This window comes from Macrotis lagotis, chromosome 1, assembly GCF_037893015.1.
Source record: "Macrotis lagotis isolate mMagLag1 chromosome 1, bilby.v1.9.chrom.fasta, whole genome shotgun sequence".
Classification (NCBI taxonomy): domain Eukaryota; kingdom Metazoa; phylum Chordata; class Mammalia; order Peramelemorphia; family Peramelidae; genus Macrotis; species Macrotis lagotis.
The window spans coordinates 579,613,735-579,632,365 of NC_133658.1; the positions used below are offsets into that span (position 1 = coordinate 579,613,735).

General features: G+C 38.9%; 1 protein-coding gene across 9 annotated transcripts in view; it reads left to right on the forward strand.

Moving 5' to 3' along the window:
• KALRN (kalirin RhoGEF kinase) overlaps window positions 1–18,631 on the forward strand; it is a 1,044,937-nt gene that overhangs the window by 421,679 nt on the left and 604,627 nt on the right. For all 9 annotated transcript variants that reach the window (XM_074214684.1, XM_074214682.1, XM_074214689.1 and 6 more), the window contains 2 exons: window positions 2,793–2,985; window positions 9,222–9,734. In XM_074214684.1, the coding sequence (XP_074070785.1) occupies window positions 2,793–2,985; window positions 9,222–9,734 (706 nt within the window). The remainder of the gene's footprint in view (window positions 1–2,792; window positions 2,986–9,221; window positions 9,735–18,631) is intronic.

An 18,631-nucleotide genomic window follows, 5' to 3' on the forward strand; every position in this document is an offset into this window, starting at 1 on the left:
GAGAGAGAAAATATAATATATGGTAGTGGGGAGGAATGGATGGAAGGAATTACAATCAGCAACAGCAATTGTGGGAAAATATGGAAGTAACTTTTGTGATGGACTTATGATAAAGAATGTGATCCACCTGAGACAGAGCTGATGGTATCAGAGAACAAACTGAAACATTTTTTTCTCTTTCTTTTACTTTATTCCTCATGGGGTTTTATATTTTTGTGGGGGAGGGGGTATTATGTTTACTCTAAAAGAAGAATATTTTAGTAATGGGTAAATAAAAAAAGAATTTGTGCTCCATTTGGTAAGCAGCAGGGAACTATGAAAGAGTTTTTATTAAGGGAATAATTTGGTTTAGCAAGATTAATATAGGAGTAGTGTGGAGAACAAATTTGACTGTATTTTTAGTTCTTTTTGTATCCCCCCCCCCACTTCCCAACAGTAACTGGCACATTTTGTTGTTATTTTGTGGATTAATTTCGACCCATTTGAGGTTTTCTTGACAAAGATATTGGAGTGGTTTTCCCATTTCCTTCTTCAGTTCATTTTATAGATGAGGAAACTGAGGCAAAGAGATTTCAGTGACTTGCCCAGTATCATATGGCTAAGAGTCAGATTTGAACTCAGATCCTTCTGACTCCAGGCCTGGCACTCTATCCTGGCACTGCAACACCAAATTGCCCATCCACCTGGCACATAGTAAGCACTTTTAACAAATGTTTATTCAATTGAGTTGATTGGGTTGAGGAGGGGGAGTTTCAAGTTAGGGAGTCCAGTTAAGGCTCTTATACATATTGACTCACAATTTCAGAAATAGAGAAGAATTTTCTAGACCAACCAAGAGCTCGTATTTTAACCTAAGGGAAAGGATAACGAGCAGAACCCATTGGAAAGGAAGTGGGAGCAAGAGTTATTACAGACATAGAATTGAGAGGTCTTGACTACTAATTGGATGTAGATGATAGACACAATCCTAGCTGATTCTGATTTATAGGACTGGCAGAAGGTGGGTGTCATAAATAGAAATTAGGATTTAGAAAGCTAGGAGCCAGCACTGGTTCGAGGGAAAGGACAACATTGTGGTTGGAATCAATTCGAATTCCAACTCTGCTACTTTACTAGCCATGAGACCTTGGGTGAGTCTCTTTTCCTCTCTGGGCCTACATCTCCTTGCCTGTAGAATGAAGAGTTGCATTGGATAGCTTGGAAGGTTTCTTCTAGCTCTGTGATTCTATGACTTGACTGAGAGTATGAAGGCCAAGGCCAAGTTCAGTTTGTAGTAGAGAGACCTGGTCCTCAAGGACATAAAGAATTGGAATTGGGGAAGGGTTCTGGACTAGAAATTTAGATTTCTTCATGAATGAAATAAAGGGAGTAGAATGAGAGAAAATGCACGTTTATATCATATATATTCCATAACAATAAAACTTGTGAACACTTATAATGAAACAAAGATTTCAAACCTCATTGGTGATACATATTCTTGCTGTGTGACTTTGAACCAGTCCCTTGGCTTCTCAAATACTCCTGGCTGTCTTAATTTTTGTCTTGCTACTGGACTCAAATGACTCTGGAGGAGAGGTGAAGCTGACTACTTTGGGCAGCTCTGCCTCACTTAAATCCAATTTAGGCAAGTTAAAACATCACACTGCAATGTCACTGCTTATCTTTGAGAATGAAGGACCAACAACAGTTCTAGGCTAGATGTGTCAAACCTGAAGCTTGCCCTTCACAATACTCCTGAGTGCTGCCTGAACCAGATTAAAATGTAATAATAAAATAAAAAAATACAATGAAACTCCAATCCAATATAAGAACAAAAAATAAAGAAAAATACAATACTATACAAGAATAAAATTTAAAAAACAAAAATCCAACACAAGAATAAAAGAAAATACTATACAAAAACAAAAAAAGAAAAATAAAATACAATAACAAAATAAGCAAAACTATAATAGAAGAGTAAAAGAAAGATACAATAAAAATACAATACAATATAATCACATTTTTAAAATGAGTCCTTATAAGAACCCCAAGGATCCTTATGTATGGATTAGTAGCCTCTGTTTCTAGGCAGTTCCCTAAGAACAAATTGCAAAAAGAGTGCAACTTGCATTAGAAGATGGAGTATCCTCATCAGGGCTTTAGTTTTTTTTGTGCTAATGAAATCACAGCTCCAGTCCCTCTCCATATCATTAATATCAAGCTGGAAGAGACCTTATAGTAGAGGTCAAATTTGAAGGATATTCGATGGAAATGAAGCAGATACTAGCCAGCAATGAAGAAAGAGGAGTTGAGGGAAAGGACTGGGTTAGAGTTTAAATCAAGGGAATAGAATGAGAAACACACAACCAAAGGTTTAATAACAAAAATATTTGTGAATGCACATAATATAGTGGTTGGAGAATCCAGACCTAACAGTCAGTTATTTGACACCACTTTCGGATTACTTCTTGGAAGAAGGACATCTGGGAAATGGATCATAGATTTAGAGCTAAAAGGGGCCTCGGAAGTCATCTAGTCTAACCCCACTTATCTTACAGCTAAAGAAGCTGAGGGTCATAGAGGGTAAGTGACTTGTTCAGGGTCACATAGCCAGTAAGTGTCTGAGGGTGAAATTTGGTGCTCTGTTCACTATACCATGATGCTTCTCCAAGGTCAGGGATATTGAAGTCTTCAGTAGCCCATATTGGCCTGATGTTGTGGCTAGAGGCCAGACACAATGGTAGGTAGCCTGAAGTGCCTCTCCATCTTATTGCAACTGGTGTGAGTGACCTGTCCTATCTCTCTTCCCATAGTGAGGACGTGTGCAAACGTGGCTTCACTGTTATTATAGACATGAGGGGCTCCAAGTGGGACCTCATCAAGCCCCTGCTGAAGACGTTACAGGAGGCCTTCCCTGCTGAGATCCATGTGGCCCTTATCATCAAGCCTGACAACTTCTGGCAAAAGCAGAAAACCAACTTTGGCAGCTCCAAATTCATCTTTGAGGTGAGAAACTGTTTCTGTCGTAGTATTGGTTGCTTTTATTGTCCTCTCCATATCAACTAGACCCTAACTCTACTTTTCTTCTTTCCTTCTCTTTAATCTGCATGTTTCTCTTCTTTCCTTCCTTCCTTCCTTCCTTCCTTCCTTCCTTCCTTCCTTCCTTCCTTCCTTCCTTCCTTCCTTCCTTTCTTCCTTCCTTCCTTTCTCTCTATCCATATGACTTTCAAATCCTGCCTTCCCTCTCAGCACATCCCTTTCCCTTTTAACAAAAAAAGTATAGTCATTAAAAACCAAACGAACATTTTGGCTTTATCTGGTGACCATATGACATTCTAAATCCAAAGTCTACCACCTCTCTTCTGAGAAGAGGGAGACAAGTTTCACTTTCATGCCTTTAGTTTCAAGATTGGTTACCACATTGATCTGAATTTTGATGAATTTCAAAATTATTTGCCCTTATATTACTGTGTCCATTGTGATTATTTTTTCCCTTTAGTCTTCTTCCATGAATTTCAATGCACAATGAACAAAAAAATTTCAATGTACAGCAAAATAATAACTCCCATTTAAATAGTGATTTTAAGGTTTGAAAATGACATTATATTTTCTCATTAGATCCTCACAATAACCCTATGAGGTAGGCACTATTTTCTCCATTTTTTTTTAACTGAGGAAACTCAGGCTCAGAAACAGAGACAAGCTGTTATTTGCCCAGGATTATTCAATAAGTTAACAGTCTGAGGGGGATTTGAACCCAGGTCTTCCAGTAGTACTCCATGTACTATAGACAGTGTTGGGAGAACTTCAAGAGTCAAAATTTTTTACAAAGTTAACTGTCCCCAGAGGGTCATGAATCCCTTGCTGATGGCTCTGAGGATTTTGAATGAATGCCACACTAACGTAAATCAATTTATCAAGCATTTATTCCACCTCTAAATTTGGGACATTCCCCACCCTTAGAATTCTGGATCTTAGGCCCCTCTTGACCTTTCTCACTCACCAGTGGGGAGAGGAGCTTTCACGTGTTATTTTCTTTTAAAAAGACTGAGAACTGGGGCACCTAGGTAGTGCAGTGGATAAAGCACCTGCCCTGGAGTCAGGAGTACCTGGGTTCAAATCTGGTCTCAGACACTTAATAATTACCTAGCTGTGTGGCCTTGGGCAAGCCACCTCAACCCATTTGCCTTGCCAAAAAAACCCTAAAAAAAAAGACTTAGAACTGCTATTAATCTGTCAGCAGCTTCCCATTCTGGACTCTCCATTCTCCAAGGGCAGTAAGAAAATGTGAACTGTGCTTTCAGCTTCTAAGACTGAATCTTGGTAGGATGATGGCTGTTGTCTATAGATGTAACTAAAGCAATAGGTTATGTGACTTCATGCAGAAATCATTGAGCCCCTTTCTCATAGCTCTCAATCAATCACCTTAGGTAAAACTTGAGAGGCCTGAAGGAGACTTCTCTCCTAACCTTCCCCCTCCTTCTAGCTTGTACAAACAAGATCTATGGCAATAGTTTGGAATTTATGAGCTAAAAACACTGGAGATGACCTTTCTGGTAAATCATGAAACTTAATAAAAAGGTTTAACTACCTGGCCTTTCCTTAGGGCAAGCCTGTCCCAGCTTCTAAAGGAAGACTATCTGGCAACTTCCCACTCAGGAAAAGAGAAAAGTCTACAGCAGGGGGGAAATAATCAATCAACAAGCTCTGTGGCAGGTGCTGGGCATCATTGTTATTGTTTTTTAGTCATCTTGGTTGTGTTCTTTGTGACTCCATTTGCAATTTTTTTTAGCAGACAGATAAAAATGAAATAGTGCTTACTCTCAAGGAGCTGACATACCACTGGTGGAAACAGATCCTTAGAAAACAAGTTAGCACATGTTAAAATATACAGGGCTAGCAGAATCTTTAAGTGTTGAGGGCATATGAAGCAGAGAAGTATTTAATACCCTTGTATTTGTCAAGGATCTTCAATTTCCTATTAAGGAAAGTCCTTCTAAAAATTGCAGATAGCAACCATTCTATTCTTAGTAGTTGCTTATTATAGTAGTGCCTTGGACAACCAGTATATTTCTTCACACAGTGGCCAACTCTTTGACTATTCCTCCTTTGATTCTCTAGGCCTGTACTCATAATGAGGTACTCATGAAGTCTTTTGAGCTGGGTAGAATTTATCAGTATTTGCTACCATCATAGCCTAAGGGAACCAAAATTATGTCAATGCCTCAGTGAGTTTAGAGAAATCTTTAGTAATGTGGTTAATATAGAGTTGCCAATTGATACAGATTTAATAAAGGAAGGCAGTCTTGAAAAGCATGATATGAGTTAGGCTAACAAATAACAACCACCAGTCACCAGCTTTGGTTGTGCCCCTACTGAATACAAAAAAAATAACCCCCCCCAAACACCCAAACTTGCCAATAGATAAATAGAGTTTTAAAAGTTAGCAATGATGCTTTGATGTACTATATCCTTTGAACTTCCTTTGAAGGAAGTTAAACAAGAATGTATGTGAAGGACTTTTTCATACCTTAAAAGAAGCTATGCTTGAAATATTTTAATTTCATTAAATATTTCCCAATTACATTTTAAAAAATTTTATCATTCATTTATAAAGTTATGAGATGCAAATTCTCTCTCCTGTCTTTTAAGAAGTCAAGTAATATGATATTGATCATTTATGTGAAGCCATGCTAAACATATTCCCATGTTAGCCATGTTGCAAAAGAAAACACACACAAGAAAAAGACAAGAATAAAAAGAAACAAGAAAAATAGAGAAAGTGGGGGAAAATATATGCTTCAATCTGCATTCAGATTCATTAGTTCTCTCTGTCTCTGGAGATGAATGGCATTTTTCATTATGGGTCCTTTGGAATTATTGTATAATATTCTCCTGAGAACCATATACTTTCCCACATAATATTAGTATTAAGCATGAGAGAAGGAAGCCTCAAAGTTAGTAAGATCAGGGTGAAATTCTTGCCTCTAACATATATTGGTTGTGTGACCCTGGATGAGTCAATCTCCTAGTGCCTCAGGCAACTCTGTAAAAGCATGAGTTTCAGATCTGTCATTTTTCTACATTGCTCAGTCAATAAGCCAGATGAAAACATCATTCCTGACATCAAAAACATCACATTTCAATAAAGTATAAGGGAGTTTGCTTGCCCACACCTTCCCCATTCCAATGAAATCACAGATGTGGTTCCAAAAAACCAAACTCTCTCTCTGTCTCTGTCTCTGTCTCTGTCTCTGTCTCTGTCTCTGTCTCTGTCTCTGTCTATCTCTGTCTCTGTCTCTCTCATTAACAAACTCATTTTCTGCATTGGGAAACTGAGGCACAGTGAAGATATTTTAGAGGTAGGATTGAACCCAAGTTTTCTTGGTTTACTCTTGTCATCTCAGCAAAGCAGGTGCTGGGGTAGGAGAGTTTACAAAGGTGATTAAAACAACACTACTTATAGCAATTAATTTAAAAAAATTGAATATCTTCTAAGTACCAGTAACTGTGCTGATGCCAAAGATACACACACAAAAAAAGATTGAAGCAATCCAAACTGACAAAAACTTTACAATTGATCAGAGGAGACTTAAGTATATACAGAACAAATAGAAAACAAATACCAAGTATATAAATACAAGGTGCTTAGTGAAGGAGGGAACAAAATGGTTTGAGGTCAAGAAAGTGTTCATGTTGAAAGTAAGACACTATCTGTGTGGCTTTGTCTGTTATCTCAGGAAGATGATACAGATATACAAAGAGCGTAATCCAAAATAGAAAATGATCAGTGCCTGAAATAGCAATGAGCAAAATGCTATTGGTATTCTGGGAAGGCAGAGATCCCTTTTGGTGGCCAATCCCCGTTGTTGATTCTTTTTGACTACATCTTTTTGTTTTTGGCAAAAAAAAAATGCTGGAGTAGTTTTCCATCTTCTTCACTAATTCATTTTACATATGAGTAAACTGAGGCAAATGGGGTTGAGTTTTTGGCCAGAATCATACAGTTAAACTAGAAAATGTCTGAGATCAAATTTGAACTCAGATCTTCCTGATTTCAGTTCCAGAACTACATCTACCATACCATCTACCTGTTCCAATCCCTATGATTGTAATAAACAGTGGGGAGAGAAGTTGCAATGTTAAGGATTCAAGCTACTGATGAAATCTTCAGGATTATCTTTAGTAACAGTTTTTTCCTTTCTTTTCTGGGAGGAGGAGCAGCTTGGAGCTTCAGTAAGGAAGGAAGTAAAGAAATGGAGTACAGCCACTCACTCAGAATGTATGGCAGTGCAAGGACTTTCTATCTCAAGATTTCTGGTTCTCAAGGGGGAGAGGATGGCCTCCAGTCTGCACTCAGAGAACCTGAGATCTACAGATAGTCTCTAAGAAAAACAGGTCTTTGTGAATTCCCGTCACTGATTCTAGTCACAGTATCACTTTGCCTCTAGCAAATAGAAGGCAATGGAGGCCAATGTAGTCACATTTCTTAGGGTGAGAATCTTATCCTTTAAGAGAGATTTAGAGAAAATGTGTACTTCCCTGAGGGCAGAGGGATGGATGATTGGATTTCTGGAATTATCCAGTTCAAGTAGCTTTGATTCCCTTGAATCCACTTTACTTTATTAAGGTGTTCATACTAAATTGGATCAGTAAATCTGAAGTTAATAAAAATCAGAAAAGAAGAATCAGATTTAGAGAAAGAAAGGTTGGTTGAGGTTATCTAGCCCAACCTTCAGGAGCAGCTGGGTGGCACAGTGGATAAAATGCCAAGCAGTCAGGAACACCTGAATTCAAATGTGACTAGCTGTGTGGTCTTGGGTAAGTCTCCTAACCCATTTTGCCCCAGTTTCATCTGTAAAATGAGTTGGACAGGAGGATGACAAATCATTCTAGTTAGTATCTTTGCCAAGAAAACCCTATGAAAAGTTGGACGTGACTGAAAAACAGCAACAATTCAACCTCCTTATTTTATAGCTGAGGAAATTGAGGCCCTCATCAATTTAGTGATTTGTTCAAAGTTATATAGATGTTGAGTGTCAGAGTCAGGATTTGAATTCACTTCTGAGAAACCCCAAGTCCAGCTTTCTTGGTCCTTGAACTGGGCTTATCCATCATTGATTGGCCCCATGGAGGGAGGGGAGAGGGGAGGACGGATATATAAGGCATGGATAGAGAACTTTTGAATTTGTCTGCTAGTTCCTCTGAACATCTCAGTGATTCTTCAGATTACCTTCTGTCAACTCTGTGTATCTTCTATCTTTACCCTGGTTATTTACACAGCTACTGATGAAATCTTCAGGATTATCTTTAGTAACTGTTTTTTTCCTTTCTTTTCTGGGAGGAGGAGCAGTCTGGAGCTTTAGCAAGGAAGGAAAGAAAGAAATGGGAGTACAGCTACTCACTCAGAATGTATGGCCATGCAGGGACTTTCTGTCTTAGGATTTCTGGTTCTCATGGGGAGAGGATGACCTCCAGGCTCCTTTAAGACAGATGATTTTCTTTTCGTTTCCCTTTCTTTTTATCCCCAGTGTTTAGCATAGAGCCTCAAATATATTTAGCCCTTGATAAAATGCTGTTGATTGACTGACCCAAAGAGCATTGACTGTATTTGGATTTAGGGATCCATGAGTCCACCCCAGTGGCTTTTTCCTTTCCAGTCAAAAAGATGGACATTGATCTATATCTTCTTGGCCCTATTTGGTTTGTTGTTTTGTATGTTTGTTTTTGCTAAATCCCAGTTAAACCACTGCTTGGAGTCCTGGGGAATCTGGTTGTTACCCCACTTCAGACACTTATGTGTGTGACCCCAAGCAATTAACTTAATCTTGGGGGATCTCAGTTTTCTTAGCTATAAAATGAGTATTGTAATAACACCCATTTTGTGGGATTGCTGCAAGGACCAATCACAAACACAAGGTTCTTACTATTGTCTAGGAATTGTTTTGGGGATTCAAAGAAACGAATTTACATATATATATATATATTTATATATACTTGTACATACGTGGTACACATATATTCACATGCACACTGTTCACATGCATAATATCTATCTCTACACACAGAGTCATGCTCAAAGGGCACATAAGTGAAATGCTAGGCAGGTACCCCAGGGTAAGCCTTAGGGAGCTCTCTCCATGAGAGCTGTTCTTAGGCAAGGCTTTGCCTTGTCTCTCCTGGCCTTGGCTCTCACATCTCCCAGTCTGAGTCATTCTGCTTCTCTCTCTCCTTGTTTCCAGACAAGCATGGTGTCGGTGGAAGGCCTGGCCAAGCTGGTGGACCCCTCTCAGCTGACGGAGGAATTCGAAGGCTCCCTGGACTACAACCACGACGAGTGGATCGAGCTCCGGGTCTCCCTGGAGGAGTTCTTCAACAGCGCTGTGCATCTTCTCTCCCGCCTTGAGGACCTTCAGGAGATGCTGGCCCGAAAGGAGTTCCCGGTGGATGTGGAAGGCTCTCGGCGGCTCATCGATGAGCACACGCAGCTCAAGAAGAAGGTGCTGAAGGCCCCGGTGGAGGAGCTGGACAGGGAAGGGCAGCGGCTGCTCCAGTGCATCCGCTGCAGTGACGGCTTCTCAGGACGCAATTGCATCCCCGGGAGCGCCGACTTCCAGAGCCTGGTCCCCAAGATCACCAGCCTCCTGGACAAATTGCACTCAACCCGGCAACACCTGCACCAGATGTGGCACGTCCGCAAACTCAAACTAGACCAATGCTTCCAGCTACGGCTATTTGAGCAAGACGCTGAGAAGGTAAGGGAAGAAGGGGCCCGACGGAGTGCCCGTGGGGGAGCTGTGATAGCTTTGTGGTCAAGGACACGAATGGACTTGGCATCAATGAGTCTTTTGCATTTCTGCGGTGGTCTTATTAAGATGCTTTTATATATAGGATACCAATACTCTCGCCAGATTCCTCTGACACAATAAACTTTCTTTCCATTTTATAGATGAGAAAATTAAAACCCAGAGAGACTAGAACCTTAGATTTTGGGGATCAGGAAGATCAGGAAGACCAGATTGTGAATTCTGCCTCTGGGAAAGTTATTTAGTCTCTCTTCCTCAGTGGTAGTAATATCACAGAATTGTGTAGAAAAAAAATGAGATAATATAGATTAAAAAATCTATTATTGTTATTAATTATTATTGACCTACAACAGAATTATCATGAAGGTAAGACTAAATTTTTTTTTAGTTTTTTTCCAAGGCAATGGGGTTAAGTGGCTTCCCAAAGGCCACAGGCTAGGTAATTATTAAGTGTCTGAGGTCGGATTTGAACTCAGTTACTCCTGACTCCAGGGCGGGTGCTCTATCCACTGTACTACCTAGCCACCTGGTAAGGCTAGAATTTAAGTCTTTTATTCCAGCAAAGAGCTAATTACTCATGAACAATGTTTTTTCTTTTTTTTATAATTGATATTTTATTTTTCCAATTACATATTATGAAAATTTTTCAACATTCATCCACATGCATATGCATAATTATAAGTTACATAATTTCCTTTCACCCTCCCTTCCCACCCCACTCCCATCAGCTGTGAACAGTCTGGAGAACACTGTACATATACATTTGTGCTTAACATGTTTACAGATTAATCATTTTCTGTATGAAGAATTAGAACTAAGGGAGAAGAAAGAAAAACTATGAGATAGGAAAGAAAACCATGAGAAATTTTAATTTTTTTTAGCCTTGTAGTTTCTTTTTTTATAATTTAATTTATTTTACAATTTTCCCCCAATCTTGCTTCCCTTCCCCCACCCCTCCACAGAAGACAAGCATTTGGTTAGTCTTTACATTGTTTCCATGGTATGCATTGATCTAAATTGAATGTGATGAGAGACAAATCATATCCTTAAGGAAGAAAAATAAAGTATAAGAGATAGAAAAATTACATAAGATAACTTTTTTAAAAATTGAAGATGATAATTTTTGGCCTTTGTTCAAACTCCACAATTCTTTCTCTGGATACAGATGGTATTCTCCATCACAGATACCCCAAAATTGTGTCTGATTGCTGCACTGATGGAATGAGCAAGTTCATTGAAGTTGATCATCACCTCCATGTTGCTGTTAGGGTGTACAATGTTCTTCTGGTTCTGCTCATCTCACTCAGCATCAGTCCATGCAAATCCTTCCAGGCTTCCCTTAATTTCCATCCCTCCTGGTTTCTAATAGAACAAAAGTGTTCCATAACATACATATACCACAATTTGTTCAGCCATTCCCCAATTGATGGACATTCACCATAAGAAAAATTTTTTAAAGTGAATGTAGTATTCATTCAGATTCTGTAGGGTTTTCTTCTTCTTCTTCTTCTTATTTTATTTTTTTTTTTTGGTTTGGTTTGGTTTGTTTTTCTTCCTCTGGATGTGGATAGTATTGACTATAACTGGTCTCATAGGATTGTCCCAACTCTAAACTGTTGAGAGGAGCCGCATCCATCAAGGTTATTCAACTCACAGCATTGTCATTAATGTGTACAATGTTTCCTTGGTTCATGAGTAATGTTTTTCAACCCAGATTAAACTGTAGACCAGTGATTCTCAAAGTATCATTAAGGTAGTGGGGGGGGGGGGGTTCTGAGTCCCTTTCAGGGGATCTGTGAGGACATTATTCTCATAATAATGCTAATATGCTTTAATTTCTAATACAGTAAATATTGCTTAGATATAATCCAAATAAATCAGCCAAATTGGAGGTCATTGATGTAAGCTTATCTCCACTTCTTGGATAAATTCTCAAGTTTTTGTGATATATGTAATGTACAAGGCTTTTGTTAGTAGCAATATTATAATTCCATTTGTGAATTTTGATAATTTTGGAATAATCCTGCTTTTAAATATACAGTATATAGTTATCAGAGTTTATCATTCTTTCAATGAGATAAAAATCTACAGATGGTTGGAAATTTAAAAATTCTCAAAATTGTGTGGATGTTTTATAATCTAATGGAGAAGAAACATATTGTATAGGCTCATTTGACTTTGGCATAGTCTTGAATGAAAACCTGAGTTTTATTGGTAAAACTCACCTTTTTCTAATCTTTAGTACTCTGGTCTTTGAATTTCCTTGCCCATGAAGAGCATTTTTCTTCATAGCAGCAGTTGGCAGCTATAAATAAGTTGATCTCTGTTATTGTAACACCAAAATACCCATACTGCTTTACAGAGGAATCAATAGTACTGTCTAGTGGTCAGATTCTTTGGAAGGCCTTTGCTTTTTACTGAGGATTAATTGGGTCATTGCACAATAATAGTTTAAAGGGTTTTCCCACTGTTTTTCATTTACAACTGTAATTAGAGAAACTGATCTTGTCTCATTTTGGGTTTAAATGATCTTTTAAATGCTTGACTTCCTTTCATCAACAGTCACTGCAATATCTCTAATAGTCCTTGAAGTATGCTCTTTAATAGCTTCAACTTTTGCACATTCTCTTGGAGAAATATTTTTTTCAAGATTTACAGAATTAAAAATACATCCAAAGAGAGCTCTGAAACCGATGAGCATGAAACAAAATTCCATCAGTTGACTCACAGAGAATTAACTAAACATGGAAAAACCAGTTCAATCTAGTTTCATTTAGTCAAAGTCAGATTCCCTAGTCATTCTGATATCAGTTAAAGCACTCTAGTACTCTCACTCAGACACACACACATACACTCGTTGCTGTCTAAATAAAACATTATAAAAATTATTTCTTGTCATAAATAATTTTTACACTAACATTACTGATATAAACTTCTTTTTAAAATACTGTGCTCAGGTTTTGTAAACTTTTAAAAAATAATTTATCCTGAATTCTTAGCTTATACTAAAATGTATATGTTTGATTCAAGTATAATAGGTCAGCTTGATTAGAAACCTCAGTGACTTGGATGGTTTTCATCAGCTGGTGGTGATTTTGTTTTCACCAAATGAAAGGGGATCCTTTCTGTGAGAGTTTTCCCCCTCTCTAATTAGAGAAAAGAAATGCAGTTTTTTTTCCCTTTCTAACATTCCATTCCTTGAGTTCTTCTCCATCACATTCTGATGCCTCCTATTGGGATCTCCTTCTCTAGGGACAGGGGATTGAGCTCAGTTTTCAAAGAGCAGATATATGGCTTGGAGTCAGATTCCTGGGGCATGGACTTGTTTCACAGATCCTTTCTTTTGATGTCCTCCGTGTCCAGACTTTAAAGTAGGGGGCAAAAACCTTTCCATAAACTTGCACAGATATACCTGTGGGAAATATGGACATTCCAGATGAGGTCCTGATGGCCTCTCTCTGAGACTCAGCAGTCCTACAGAACAGATGGATTTGAAGATACATCATAGCACCAAAATGAATGGTTTACAAGCTGCTCAGAGCAGCATGGTATAGTAGAGAGAATCCTGAATCTGGAGGCAGACAACATGGTTTCAAATCCTGCTTGTAATGCTTACTACTTATGTGAGGTTGGGCAAATACCTTCATCTCCATGGATCTCAGTTTCTTTATCTGTTAAGGGGAGGGGGGTTGGACAAGATCACAGCTGCTTAGTCTGGGGTCTATTAGATTTCAGGGGGTTGGAAGGGAAAAATTTGTCTTTATTTTTGCTAACCTCTAATAGAAATTTATCATCTCTTTAAAGTATTAAAAAACATTATCCTGACGGGGGGGGGTGGTTCATGACACATTAGTGACCAGGGACCAGATGAATTCTTCCATTTTTGATGAATTTTTACTTTCACATTCATCAAAACTAGTGTAACTTTCATTGTGTTTGTTCCCTGAACCCCTCTGCTCTCTAGCCTAGAATCCTGAAGATGTGTTCACCTAATTCTTGGAGGGTGCCCTTCATGTTGCTAATTGTCCAGAAACTAAAGTATCTTTGTGGAGAGAAGTCATCATGGTAGATTAGATTGTGAAGTTGCTAGGTGGCAAGGATGAAATTTCCTTCCTCCTTTAGCATTTTGGTATAATAGTAGAATAAGGCAGTTAGGTAGTACCATAGTGCACAGAGCAGTAGACCTGAAATCAAGAAGAGTCATCTTCCTGAGTTCAAATTTCAGCACCTATACTTACTAACTGTGTGACCATGGGCAAGTCACTTAACCCTGACTGCCTCAGTTTCCTCATCTGTAAAATGATCAGGAGAAGGAGATGGCAGACTGCTCCAATATCTTTGCCTAAAAAAGCCCAAATGGGGTCACAAAGAGTTGGACACAACTGAAATGACTGAACAACAAATGTATCCATACTCCAAAGGTGAGTGTCCATGGAGAATGTAGGTCATGACTGGCTGAATTTCAACTTTGAAACATTTCCAGGTAGCTTGAAAAAGAACCTTTTTACCTAGCCTGGACACTCAGAGACTCAGTGGACTTACTTTGTGAAAAACCTGCTCAGATATGAAGGGCTACTCCCAAGGTTACTTCTACCAAAAACCAGCTCCAAAGTGTTGACTTTATGTAAATAATCCTGAGGTCTTCAAAGATTGTGCCAATCAATGGAACAAGATGTTGGGCAGGTTCTATGAACCTCCACATACAAATCCAATGATGGATAATAAGTAACCTCAGGACCAGCAAATAAAGTTCAAGGTGACTCATCACTTATTCTTGTGCAATGATACAGTTGTACAGAAAAAGGATTCTTTGTTTTGTTTGTTTTTGACCAGACCTCAGAAAAGGGAATTTCTGGGTGATGTACTAGGTCAAGTTCTAGACTGGGAGGAAGGAAGAAACTGCCTCAGATTCTTGATGTTTGTTCTTCAGTCTCAAAGAAGACCATGATATCAGGGAGGGGATGCCATGACAAGCACATGACTTAGATTTGAGTGAGAGGGTGCTGTGCTAAGTCATCAGCCTTATTTTCTCATCCAGAGAACTTGGCTCCAGTGGCCAGATATGAATCAGGATGACTGGAGATGGCCCTGGATGCGAGGTAATCAGGATTAAATGACTTACCCAAGATCACACAGCTAGTAAGTGACTGAGGTCAAATTTGAACTCAGGTCCTCCTGACTACAGGGCCAGTGCTCTATCTCCTGAACCATCTAGCTGTCCACTTCAGATACTTTCTAGCTGAGTAATCCTGGGAAAATCACTTAGTCTCTCTGTGCCCCTTCCCCCATTTCTAAGGCCTCTTTAAGCTCTAATATCATGATTCCAGTGAGAAACTCTTCTACCTACACAAAGATTACCTGATCTGCAATTTAGAATCTTGAAATATTATCTGAAGACAAAAAGATGTTGAGATACCTTGCCAGACCATGTCACAGGGAAGAGTTGATTCTAGGTAATCCTGATTTGAAGGCCAATTCACAATCCACTCTACCATGCTGCCTCCAATTTAGGGATGAGAAACAGAGTTTCAGGGGTTGACACATGCAACTAATTATAGTGGGAGAAGGAAGGAAATTAGTTTTCAGTAAGACTCTACTATGTGCCGGATACTCACACATTTTATTTGATCCTCACAACAATCCTGGGAGGTAGGTGCTATTATTAGTTCCATTTTACAATGAGAGAAACTGAGGAAGGCAGAGGTTAAGTGATTTGCCCAGAATCAGACAGCTAGTAAGTTTCTGAGGCTGAAGGATTTGAACTCAAGTCTTCCTGACTCCAGGCCCAAGGCTCTACCCACTTCACCACAAAAGACCTTCTGGACTGGAAAACAGTAACCTTTTTGCTATACCAGACAGGTATAGAAAAATTCCAGATTTCACTTAAGGACTCAGAAACCCTAAATATCTGTCTTTTTATCTAGGACCTGGTGGTTTTTCTTTTCACTTTCTGGTCTGCCCCCAGATCCCTAGGCCCCCAGATACAGAGCCCTCCAGTGTTTCATTGAATAAAATGAATTCAGAGTAGCCCTTTTAGCCCCTTTCCTCCTATACCCTCAAACACTCCCCCTAAGATACAGAGTCCCAGGAAAACCACAGAGGAAATAAAGGGAAAAGGGAAAACTTAATAGATTGTAGTGACACGTTCTACAGAAACACAGAATTAGGCTTGATACTTCCCTTTGCCTCTTACATGAATTCTAGGCATGACTGTCCTATTATTTAGTGCTTACTAATGGAATCATGGAGTAGCTAGGTGGTGCTAGGTCTGGAGTCTAGAATATCTGAGTTTAAATGTGGCTTTAGACATTTATTAGTTGTGTGACCCTGGGCAGGTCACTTAATCCTGTTTGCTTCAGTTTCCTCATCTCTGAAATGATCTAGAGAAGGAAATGACAAATTGCTCCATTATCTTTGCCAAGAAAACCCCAAAAGGGATCCCACAGAGCCAGAAAGGACTGAACAACAAAACCAAGGGGAATTGATTCAGAGATGGAATAGACATTACATCACTTAGTCTAATCCTCTCATTTTATAGATTTAGAAATGGTGGACCTAAGAAGTTAAATGATTCACCCAAGATCCTGCAAATCACCCTGTTCCTACAAAAAATAGATGATAGAAAGAAGATTTGAACACAGGGCCTCTGGCTTCAAATATAGTCCTCTCTCAACCATACCACTGTAGAGCTTCATTAGAAGCTAATTGAGCTAAATTGAACTTAAGTCCACTGTTCCATTTCCTTTAGGACCTTTGCCCAGTTTCTTCAAGATCCTTGGTCTTTTGTTTGTATTTCTTCCCCCAGAAACCACACCTTTCTGCTCAATCCCATTCACATTCTTCAAAGATTCAAAAACAAACCCAGGAAAATGAGGGAGAGCACATGCTACTCAGTCAAGGAAGGGGCACTGCTCAAGAGACTGGCACCAAGCTCTGACTCCAAAGACTGTGAAAGTGTGGAAGAAAGAGTGGAAGACAAGACAGACCAGCAGGACAGAGACCCTCTCTAGAACATATCTCACATTTATGCTGAAAACTAGTCCAACAGCACAGTCACTAAGGAAAACTTACATCCCTCAAGAACCCCTAATATTAAATAAGAATGTGAATCACATCTGGTTCAATAGTTAAGGAAACTGAGGCATGGAGAGGAACTTGCTCAAGGTCACAAAGCTAATTAGTGATTGTTTTGATTCAGGAGTTCTGTGGTTCACCAAGATTGGCTGAGAAGGGATGGGAGAATTTGTAGGAAGATCATTCTATAAGAAAAGAGAATTATAGATCAAGCACTAAATGAACATAAGATTTTAGGATCATAGATAGAAGTGATAGAGACAGAGAAGGTGTGATCACAAATGTCTTCTAGTTCAGCTCCTTTATTTTACAGATGAGTAAACTGAGTCCTAGGGAGGTTTAGACCATTGCTCAAAGTTATACAGCTAATAAGTAGCAGAGCTACAATTCAGCCTTAGATCCTTGAACTCTTAATCCATTGATTCTTTCTACTATTCCAAGCTGCCTTGGGTCAGTGGATTCTATCCTTCTCCTAAACCTCCAATAAGGACTCAGTGCCTAACCATTTGTTTCTGAAAAAGTGATAAGAAAACAGAGAGAGATAGAGAAAGAGAGAGAGAGAGAGAGAGAGAGAGAGAGAGAGAGAGAAAGAGAGAGACCCTAGACCATAAGTCAGTAGCTCAGTGTCCAGTGTATAATAGGCTATTTATAAATATTAGTTATTATTAATATCTCAGCTTTATCTTACATATATATAACTTTGATCAAGTCACTTAGATTATATGATCTCAAGTTACCCACCTATAAAATGAGGATTAAATTAGATGATCCCAAAATTCCTTTCAATTTCAAATATCATGATCTTAAAAGGGAGAAGAATTGAAACTTGAGGGAATGTTTTCTGTTCTGACTCCCAGGAACCAGAGGTTGAAGGAAAATCTTGATAAAAGAAAATTTTGATCAAACCTAGTTTGCCACAGTGTTGGGGGAGGGAAAAAAGAAAAGGAGTCTGAAAATTCATTCCTGTTTGAAAATTTGCAGAGGGCTGTGGTTTTTGACAAAGCTGGGAAGCTCAAGTTAACTCTAAGCATCTTTTTTTGCCTTTTAACATTTTATTTGTTTTCCAATTAATACAATAGTAATATGTACCTATCATTTTTGTAAGGTTTTGAATTTTACAATTTTTCCCCACCCACACTTTACTCATGCCCCCCACAGAAGGCTGTCTGATAATCTCTACATTGTTTCCATGCTATACATTGATGTAAATTTAATGTGTTATAAGAGTAAACATAAACTCCCTCCCCCCCCCCACCAAGAAGATGAGAAACCTCAAGAATAGAGAGAAAGGGGAAAAAATGTACTTCAGTCTGTGTTCGGATTTCAATGACTCTGTCTCTGGGGTGAGTTGCTTTCTTTATCTTAAATCTACCAGAGAAGTTGCTTCAATATTTTTCCCACATTTGCTATTACTTGCTGTACCTCCAACTCTGTTTTTCCCCATTCTCATTTATTCTATTCTCTCTCTCTCCTTTCATCCAGGCCCTGTTCAAAAGTGTGTTGAATCAGAATACCCTCTCCCTTGATCTTCCTTCTCTTCTATGACCTACCCTCTCCCCATTCCCTCTTATCCTGTCTCTTTCTTCTCATTTTTCTCTAGAGTAAGATAGATTTCCTCACCCTATTAAGTGTGTGTGTTATTTCCTCTATGAGCCATTTCTGATGAGAATGAAGGCTCACTCATTCCCCCTTGCATTCCCCCTTTCCACTCCATTGAAAAAGCTTTTCTTGACTCATGTGAAATTTCTTAGCTGCTTCATCTCCTTTTCCTT